Here is a 10239-nt window from a genome sequence, read left to right on the forward strand (position 1 = left end):
CCTGCTGAAAGGCATTTCCTTTCTTGCTGACAACAGGCTATGTGTTTTCCATTCTTTTCCATGGATGGAGGTGGGGTGGGTCTCTTCCTTGCAATGCAGTCCTTGTCCTTCTCCTTGGTGAATGAGAGAAATATGCAAAAAGTGAGGGAAAATCTTCAAGGATCCTTCAGGCAGGCATAATGGGAAGAGTACCCTTTCTAATTAGTGTTGAGGGTTAAGCATAGACATCTTAATGCTGGAGAGTAATTCCAGTTGTGGGATCCAGGCAGAGCTGTAGAAGTTCTGAGGTATCATATTCGAGTATGGGCCAATGTTTTTTTGTCATTAAGAATAGACAGAGAGAGCTTGGAGGCTTTGCTTAAATTGATTTTAATGGGCTTTGAATGATGTCTTTGTGGCAAGTAAATTGATTGTGCTTCTATGTAACATTACCAAATCAGTAATGCCAGAATATTCTCTTAATTAAACATGCATGGCATTCATAAGTCTTATTATTAATTTTTTTGTCTGTCCAGTTTAAGCTTTAACTGCCTTTTTTCCACCCTTTTTTAAAGAATGGATCTCTGTGTTTTACCTCCTAGTTAAAAAGCATGGATGGAGTCATTTTTGAAAAGCAAGGTCTAGTCCACAAACTAATTATTAACAAAGTGGAAGATATTCATGCTGGGAAATACAGGTTTGAAGGTGGAGATATAAAAACTGAAGCTTCTATTTTTGTTGAAGGTGAGACTATTCAAACTACCAATGCAGCCTTGTGCTTGAAATGTAATGTGTCTTCTCACAGCCCTGTACTTTGTTACTGAGACAGCTTTATCATAAAGAACTGCCATGTCAATGGGAGATTTTTTGTACAGGTTGGTGCATTCTGTGTTTGCAAATTTCACTAGGGAGCCTTTCTCAACAGCCTGTAATTAACTCAAAGATTCTGGGGTGCAGGTAACACTTTCTCAGGCCAGATTTCTTCATTCTTGTATTTAGTGTATGGCCTATGAGAAACTTGGTCGAGTGAAAAGAACAAGATGATATCACAAATACTTTGTGACAATTATCCTGTAGCAAAGGCCATGCCTGTGTGTGAAGCCCTGAGCATGTGTCCCCAGGTGAAGGACCAAATGTTGCTTCTAAGCATTACTGCCAGCATCATGAGGGAATCCCTTCCCTCCAAGGTGAGCTTTATCCTCTGTGAGCTGCAGTTTTTCATGACTTTTTATCATCTGCTTAGATCCTCCTCAGGTGGACAAAGTTCTCCTCAAAAACTTAACAAGTGTCCCTACTGTGGCCAAGGCAGGGCAGAAGGTGCAGCTCAGGATCCCCTTTGAGGGCCGCCTGCCCATCGCAGCGACGTGGATGAAGGACAGAATGGAGCTGGTGGATGACACAAGGATTCGTGTGGATAAAACAGAGACCTTTACCATGCTCTCCATCCCCAGCTGTGACAGAAAGGACTGTGGGGATTACAAAGTCAGGCTGAAGAATGACAGTGGGGTCCTGGAGATGAACTTAAAGCTTGTGGTGATAGGTAAGATCCCCGTCGCATCCACTGTGGCTTTCATTGTAGAGCTTAGGCAGGGAACCCAGTAACACTGGTGAGAATCTTATTTAGAGCATTCCAAGGTGTAATTGTCCACAAAATCAGGGCACAAGCAGAGGTTGCTGGCAGGTTTCTTGCCCTGCAACACAAGATGACATGAGTCTAGTTTGGTTTTGCATGGCTTCAGCAGCTGAATGTTGGGTGACCGTGGGAGATGGGAATGTGCACGACAGGAAAATCTAAAATAGAGGATCAAGGCCAAATTCAACTCTGCCATAAACACTTGTGGTCTTTGGGAAGTCCAAAAATTGTGTCCTTCCTTACAAACCAGTTGAGCTGGTCCAGTACTTAAGAGAACAATTAGCCCATGAAGCAAGGGTCTGGCTTCCCTGAGACTTCTTTAACATCAGAAGATGAAGATTTGAAGAGGTGACTCGAGTGCCCAGCCCTCATTCTGCAGCTGTATCCCATCAGAAATGGGCTCCCAGCTGGATGTGAGAGACAGTGTCTGCTGGGGGAGACCTCATTGCTCTCTACAGCTCCCTGAAAGGAGGTTGTAGGGAGGTGGGAGTTGGGCTCTTCTCCCAAGTGAGTAATGACAGGACCAGAGGAAATGGCCTGAAGTTGGGCCAGGGGAGATTTAGACTGGATATTGGGAAGAATTTATTTACTGAAAGATGAGTCATTGGAACAAGCTGCCCAGGGAGGTGTTGGAATCACCATCCCTGGAGGTATTTAAAAAACATGTAGATGAGGCACTTCAGGACATGCTCTAGTGAGCTTTTCTCGGGAGGGTGGGGGTTGACAGTCCAACATGGTGATCTCGAAGCTCTTTTCCAACTGTGACAATTCTGTGGTTCTGCTCCAAACCCAGGAGCACACCTGACTCTGGAGCTAATTCAGACTCTCTCTGTGCTCACCTTTTCAGACAAGCCACAGCCACCTACAGGTCCCATCAAAATTGTGGAAAGCTCTGCAGACAGCATCACCATTCAGTGGAAGCCCCCAAGTGATGATGGGGGCAAACCAGTGCAGAGCTACATTATTGAGAGTCAGCAGGTGGGCAGGAACGACTGGGTGGCTTTGGGAGAAACCCCCCGGAGCTGTACCACCTTCACCACTAACAAAGTAGAACAAGACATGAGCTACTACTTCAGGGTGAGAGCTGTGAATGCTGAGGGGAGCAGCGACGCCCTGGAATCAGAGGAGGTGAAGGCTGTCAGTAAAGGTGAGGAAGAACTTCCCATAATTGTGTTTGACAATTGGTGGGGAAATTAATTTTCAAAGCTGACACCAAAGCAAAGGTGCTGCATTTTGAATGTTGCTACAGATCTAAACTTGAATCACAGCTGTGAGATCTCCACAAATCCATGGAGACCACGCGTTGGGAAGTTTGTTGTAGGCTTTGATTCCAAGTGAGAAGGTGTTAAGTTCTCAGTTATGCTCCATTCTGAATTGGAAAGCAAATTTCATGGGGGGATGCAAGATGCTTCAAGATCAGAGAAAATTTTATCTTGGGATGGCTACAAAGGGAACTTGTGAGACCTATTCTTAAGGGTCTAGGAGATCTCTGCACTGGGACATCTCTCTGTGGATCAGCAGATCACACAGGGCTGTGCTGATGTTCCAATGGAGAGATGTCCTGGGGGAGAGCTGTCCCTTCCAGTTTTCTAACTCCATAGGCAAGGGAGAATCTCTGCATGTGCAGCATTTTCAGCCTGACTTCTTCACTCCCCTGATTTCCAAGCAGTTAATTCTCTTCTTTGTCCTTCAGTGAGTTCAAATACTCAAACAGTTTTACCATGAATGCAGTACTGGAGAGAAAACACTGCTCTGGGCTATTTCTCATTTTTTTCTTTCTACATTCTCATGATTATGAGAAGCCCTGAATTTTGAAGAGAGCTAAGAAATCCATTCCATTTCCATTTTCTGCTATTAAAAGCAGGAATCATTCTGACTTTTCTGATCATGTCAGAATGTAAATGCTTCGCTCCACAGGCTGAGAGGGGAATTGTCAGCTGTGATGGCAGCAGGTCCTTCATGAAAGCAAAATTCAGGAGCAGAGGTTCATGCTGGATCCTGTTTGTGCAGGGAACAGGACACACACCTTTAGGTCTCAGTCACATGTTCAAAACACATCCTGATGAACGGGGAAACGGGAAGGATAAATGACACAGAACACTTTATCTTGCAATAAAAATATACCTGCTAACAATGAAACCCTGATCTCCTTCCAGCTACACCTGATGCCCCAGATCCCCCTCAGATTGTCAGCACCAGCAAAGAGACCATCACAATATCCTGGAAAGTCCCTCGGAAAACGGGCACCTCCGGGATTGTGGGATACCTGGTTCAAAAGCGCAAGAAGGGCAGCGTGACGTGGCTGCCAGTCAACACGGTGCCCACAGCAGGTAGGCAGCTTGGTCCTGGAACAGGCTGAAAGGCTGGAAGAAGGCACAAAGGTCAGCTGGGTTCAGAAGGTAACAGGCTGATCTTTGTGGAGTTGCTGCCTTCTAACTCCTTGCTTCCTGCTTAGGATCTTAAACCTTTTCATGTCAGTGCTTTTCCTTCTGAAGCCCTGAGCTGCTGGCTGTCCCCATCACAGCCACACTGTCCTGAGCTGCTGGCTGTCCCCATCACAGCCACATTGTCCTGAGCTGCTGGCTGTCCTCATCACAGCCCCATGACCCCTGTCTGAAGTTTTACCTTCCTGTCTTTCACAGCCCTAGTGTCCATGTTTTTTCACAAGTGAGGTTCCACAGCTGTGCCACAGCAAATCTGGGCCTTGGGTTTCTATGCACCTGAATGCCTGGGAAGAGGATTACAATTCTTTTTCCCAATAGGGTTGGAGAAGAGTGCAGAGAAGCTCACTGCTGCATCTTGGGACATTAGCTCCTTTATAGATAAACTGATGTCTTTGATTTCTGGAACTAAAATTTTCACTTCACATGCAGAAGTAGTGTCCTTAGGCCCCACGCTAGGAACTTGGCAGCCAAGAATTTATGGATGCAAGGAAGATAAACCCAAGTATGATCTCCAAGATGTGGTCTGAATGTAGCTATCAAATATCTATCAGTTGCAAGCTAGGGCTTCTTATCTGGTAGAGAAGAGTTTAGGATGATCCCATGAGGAAAAGGAGTATTTAGCTTGTCTGTACCTGAATAGTTCTCAAATACCGATGGATTTGCAAGGGAGTGCAATGAATGTGTCCCAGAAATACATAAGCACTTACATAGGTGCAGGCAGGGGAAACAGCATTTATATGTGGCTCCTGAGAATGATTCAGTGCACAATTCTGCATGGATTAAAGTAAAACATCATTATCTCACCCTTCCCTGTTTGGGAACAGCTCATCTGAGCCAAGGCTCTTCTTGTGTCTCTGCAGACAAGCAGCTGAAGGTGAGCAAGCTGAAGCAAGGGCTGCAGTATGAGTTCCGTGTGGCAGCTGTCAATGCTGCTGGCACAGGAGATGCCAGTGAACCCTCCCAGCCTGTCTTTGCCCGGGATTCCACCAGTAAGTGCCCTGCCCATCCTGCTGGTCTGGGGACACGTGAAGCTGAATGTGGGCTGGGGTGGTTGTGGAGAGGCCATGTTTGTAAATGCTTCGCAGAAGTTTGGGGAGACAAAGATCAAGTGATTGAGGAATGTTTTATGGCTGAGGCTGATGTTTATCAGCAGTAGGAGGGAATGGAAAAGTGTTCTGTGTGATGTCCAGATGTGACAGACTCCCCGTGCAGCAGTTATGTGAGGTGTGGAGAGGTCTTCAGGGTTCAGAGGTCTTCAGGATGGGTTGCAGACTGGTTCAGGAGTGTTGCAGCTTGTACTGCATGGCTGGCAAGGAGCAGGCACCTGGATTCAGGTTTGAAGAACTGGGACAAGATGGAGTCAAGACAGCAGGGTGGATATCCAGTGCACTGCAAGGATGTTGGGAATCTCAGGAAGTGATTGAAGAGAGGGGATAGAAATCCTAGAAAAATAATTTAAATAAAATTTCCTACTACTGTAGGTGACCCTGCTTTAGCAGGGGGGTTGGAATAGAAGATCCTCAGAGGTCCCTTCCAACCCTGACCACTCTGATTCTGTGATTCCATTTTCAGAATCTCCAGGTCAAGTGCAGGACCTTAAAGTGAGCAGCAGTGACTGCACTAGTGTCACCTTGACATGGAAGGCACCTGAAGCAAAAGATGGGAATGTTGTGACAGGCTATGAGGTGGAGATACGGTCTTCTGACAGCCTCAACTGGACCAAGTGCAATGTTGTTCCCATCGAGGCCACCACCTACACAGTCAAAGGCCTCCAACCCAAGGAGATATACTTCCTCCGTGTGAGAGCCCTCAATGACAGTGGCCCAGGAGAAGCTGTAGAGCTTGAAGCTTGCATGGAAGGTGCTCCCCCTGTAGGTAAGTTGAAAGGATTCTGAAGAGAGCCCCATCCCTGGCAGTGTTGAAGGGCAGGTTGGATGGGGCTTGGAGCAGCCTGGGCTGGTGGGAGGTGTCCCTGCCCATGCAGGGGGTTGGAACTGGATGATCTTTAGGGTCCCTTCCAACCCAAACTGTTCCATGATTCTATAGGTAACAGGATGCAGACAAGCTTGGTAGGTCAGTGTGATAAGCTGCTTTGAGGTCCCAGACTGCAGCAGAAGAGCAAATACTGTGTTGCTCCTCTGGGGTCTGGTCACATTTCATAGAACCATAGAAGAGCTGAAGTTGGAAGGGACTCATAAAGGTCACAGAGTCCAACTCCCTGCTCCTCACGGGACAGCCTGAAACTAAGAACATAATCCAGAAGTGCCTGTAATTCTGATTGGCTCCAGAGAGCTTAGTTTGCCTCCCCAGGAAACTCTAAAGATTTGTCTGATAATAAATGTACAATTCACAATGTTCAGCTCATGTTGAAAGACTCACTGTGATAAAAGAACCCCCCAACTGTCTATTCTCCTCAGATTTACTTTTTGGCCCTTGTGTGGACCTGTCCCACAGTCATAATCACCAGACAGAAACCATACAAACCTTATGCCTACCCAGGCTTTTTTAATGGAAAAAAATAAGTTTTCAGTCTATTTTTATGGTCCTTTAGGATTAGACATTTTGTTTCATTCTCTGCAATTGTTATTTTAGTTATTATAATATTTATTTTCCCATCTTAATTTTCTAGTTCAAATGCTCCTTTTTCACTTTTTTTAGTCTTTATTTACAATCTGTAACTTTGATTTTATTTTGGGTTTTTTGGGGGGTTTTTTGCTGGTTTTTTTGTTTGTTTTTTTCCTGTTTTTTGTGAGCATTGCAGAAGTAAAGAAGTGAGAGGTTATTTTCTGGGGGATTGATCTTCCCTAACTTGGGTTCAACATAAAAATAATTTTGGGCTGTGTTCAGAGACTCCTTTAGTAATCAGTCAGTGAACAAATAACTGCAAGTCCATCTGGGAAGATTCTGGGAAGAACTTTTCTTATTTCTGACCTGGAAATTCTAAATACAAAGAAATGCAACTTTATTTGCCATTTTTAGAAAAATGCTTAATATAATAGTCTTTTATATTGATGAAAAGAGGGAAAAAAAGAAAAAAATAAATACTAAAAATATTATTTTTAATTAACTCAGGGTGGTTTCCATAGGATGCTCTGTATTCATATAGGTTATTTTATATACATTTTATTTTATGTAAGCATATATTTTTTTAAGTGTCCATTGCAGTTTCTCTGTGGTTGAGACATCACATCTATACAAACTTCATTGTGAATTAATTTTTACATCATTTCCCCTTGTTCAGTCTTGGTGATCAATAAATAGTAATACAATTAGAAAGAGATCAGCTCTGTTCATGAATCAAGGAGGTTTTTTTCCACAGTGCCACTGAGTTTATCAAAACCCTGCAGAGTACTGTTGAAAGGGCAGTTGGAGTAACAAATTTGCCTTTATTTTCATTGAAATCACTGTCTTCTCCAGTTTCTCCCAGGTTTCTAATAGATGACACAGTGAAAAGCTTCCTGGTTATAAAAGCAGGAAATCCCATCCGAGTGAATATTCCCTTTGAAGTAAGTATTCAGAGATGTATGTAGCAATTCCACATCTCCTCTTCTTGTCAAAAGCAGATGTGAAACCTGAGCTGCAGTTTTCTTGGCCTGGGGTTTTGGTTTTGGTTTTGATCCTTCAGCCTGCCTGAGCTGTGTGTGCTTCTGCATGAGAAAAACAGGAACAAGAATGGAGCTGTCACTCCTGGCATGACTGTTTCATGAGGTTATGGTCATTCATCAACCTCTGCAAACAAGGCACAATCATGTCCCTCCAACCATATCATAATCACCATCATCTGGCACTAATCTGTCACTCTTAAAGCTTAAAAATCAGTTGGTTTTCCTCTGGAAGACCTTGGGGCAGCATTTCTAGCAACACCTTCTTGACCTTGTTTGTTACTAAGCAGCAGGACTTGAGTTGTATGACTTGGGAAACAGGCAAGCACTGACAGAACTCCTGGGTGCTTTGGTGTAAGCTTGGAACAACACCTGGAAAGTCTGGGATACCCAGAACAGGTTGATGAGAACAAAGTGTCTATATTTGCTGGGCCTTCTCCTAATCTCCTGGAGAAGAGAAACCAGAGATGACACTTTGAGGATGTTTTTTCTTTCCAAAACAAACAGATCTTATTAAAAGTAGAGAATAGTAACTACTGGTGTGATCTGGTGGTGGTGCAGCACATCTCATCTGACACAGTTCACCTGAACACCTTGCTACAGTAACATTCTTAAAAGACACAGAGAAAAATGCAAAGAAAGGTTAGAGCAGCCCTTTCTCCAGGGCTCTTAGATCCATCTGGAATCCAAACACAAATACAGGTCGGGTGTAGAATGGATTGATAACAACTCTGAGGAGAAGGGCTTGGGGGTGATGGTGGATGAGAAGCTCAACATGGGCTGGCAATGTGCATCAGGTCTGGTTAGACCCCCTTTCCTCTTCAAATGAAACAGTTTTCCCACTTTTTTATTACTTCTTACAAATCCTATTGGATTATTTACTCTCTTATGAAGTGGTTGTGCACTTGCAGCCCAGAGAGCCAATTGTCACCTGGGCTGCATCAAATGAAGTGTGGCCAGCAGGTCAAAGGAGGTGATTCTCGCCCTCTACTCCATTCTTGTGAGACCTCCCTGCAGGGCTGGATCCAGTTCTGGAGCTCCCAACATAAAGAGGTCATGGAGCTGCTGGAGAGTGTCCAGAGGAGGCCACAGAGATGCTAGGAGGGCTGGAGCAGCTCTGCTCTGGAGCCAGGCTGGGAGAGTTGGGGTGTTCAGCCTGGAGAAGAGAAGGCTCCAGGGAGACCTTAGAGCACCTTCCAGTGCCTGAAGGGGCTCCAGGAAAGCTGGGACTTTGAACAAGGGCAGGGAGGGATGGGATGAGGGGGCTGGATGAAAAGTGGAAGAGGGAGATTGAGGTTGGAGATGAGGAGGGAATTCTTTGGTGTGAGGGTGGTGAGAGCCTGGCCCAGGTTGCCCAGGGAAGCTGTGGCTGCCCCATCCCTGGCAGGGTTGAAGGGGAGGTTGGATGGGGGTTGGAGCAACCTGGGCTGGTGGGAGGTGTCCCTGCCCATGCAGGGGGGTTGAATCTAGATGATCTTGAATCCCTTCTAACCCAAACCAGTCTGTGATATTATCATGTTTCCAAGTGTCGCTCTCCTGCCTCTTGTAGATGTATATTTGGGAGGAGACAATGGAGCTAGAGGTGTAAAGACACAATCTGGAGGCAAAACAAGTGAGCTATAACTGGTATTGTTCTTTACAGGCAGCTCCAGATCCAGTAGTGACCTGGTTAAAGGATGGGCTTCCCCTTCCAGACCAGGCTACAATAAACACCCAAGATGACACCGCCCAGCTGCTGATTGAAGCAGCCGAGTTCACCGACAGCGGCACCTACACCATCGAGCTCCAGAATGGGTTGGGGAAAAGAGAAACATTCACCTTCCAGGTTCAAGTCACAGGTAACTCCTTATCACCTACACATACAGAATTACTGGGAAAAGGCAGCAGGCCATGGACTGAGCTCAGCACAGTGAGCTCTGCTGGAGTTGAGCTGTGCAGGGAGAACTAGAGAACAGTTTTCCACCAGATTCAGTCTGGCCACTTTGTGGTGTCACTTGGCTGTGTCTGCAGGACAGAACAGTTTACTGATTAAAATTACACCCAGCATCTAGAGTGACTCAGCTTAAAGGGGCAAAGTCACACAGATGGACAGTGCAAGCCACAGGAGAGGAGGTCATGCTCTTTGTAACTGTCTAAGCTTAGTCAGCAGCAGCTGTAGGACACGTAGTCATAGCTACAACAACTGGCTGGTGAGGCCCTGGCCCAGGTTGCCCAGGGAAGCTGTGGCTGCCCCATCCCTGGCAGTGTTGAAGGGCAGGTTGGATGGGGCTTGGAGCAACCTGGGCTGGTGGGAGGTGTCCCTGCCCATGCAGGGGGTTGGATCTAGATGATCTTTCACATCCTTTCCAACCCAAACCGTTCCATGATTTTATGAATTCTCTTTGCTGTCTCCCCAAGAGGTAAAAAAGTACAGGAAAGGAAGGAGGCCCAGCCATGCAGCAGAAGTACAGTTAATAGCAAATCAATTTGTGTGACTGGAGAAGGAATCCAATTTGGTCCCTTCCAATGACCAGGATATTTACTCAGCCCCCACACATAGAATGGACTTAAAATTTTTAGGGTTCTGTCCTGTGCCACTTTC

At 45.6% G+C, this 10239-nt stretch overlaps 1 protein-coding gene across 1 annotated transcript in view; it reads left to right on the forward strand.

The window, feature by feature from the left end:
* The window catches only part of IGFN1 (immunoglobulin-like and fibronectin type III domain containing 1), a 34216-nt gene that overhangs the window by 21612 nt on the left and 2365 nt on the right, over nucleotides 1–10239 (forward strand). Inside the window, exons 16-22 of the mRNA XM_009994311.1 lie at nucleotides 582–723; nucleotides 1223–1519; nucleotides 2460–2759; nucleotides 3769–3942; nucleotides 4917–5045; nucleotides 5629–5927; nucleotides 9301–9496. Of these exons, the coding sequence (XP_009992613.1) occupies nucleotides 582–723; nucleotides 1223–1519; nucleotides 2460–2759; nucleotides 3769–3942; nucleotides 4917–5045; nucleotides 5629–5927; nucleotides 9301–9496 (1537 nt within the window). The remainder of the gene's footprint in view (nucleotides 1–581; nucleotides 724–1222; nucleotides 1520–2459; nucleotides 2760–3768; nucleotides 3943–4916; nucleotides 5046–5628; nucleotides 5928–9300; nucleotides 9497–10239) is intronic.

Source organism: Chaetura pelagica, unplaced genomic scaffold, assembly GCF_000747805.2.
Source record: "Chaetura pelagica isolate M959 unplaced genomic scaffold, ChaPel_1.0 scaffold470, whole genome shotgun sequence".
NCBI lineage: Eukaryota > Metazoa > Chordata > Aves > Apodiformes > Apodidae > Chaetura > Chaetura pelagica.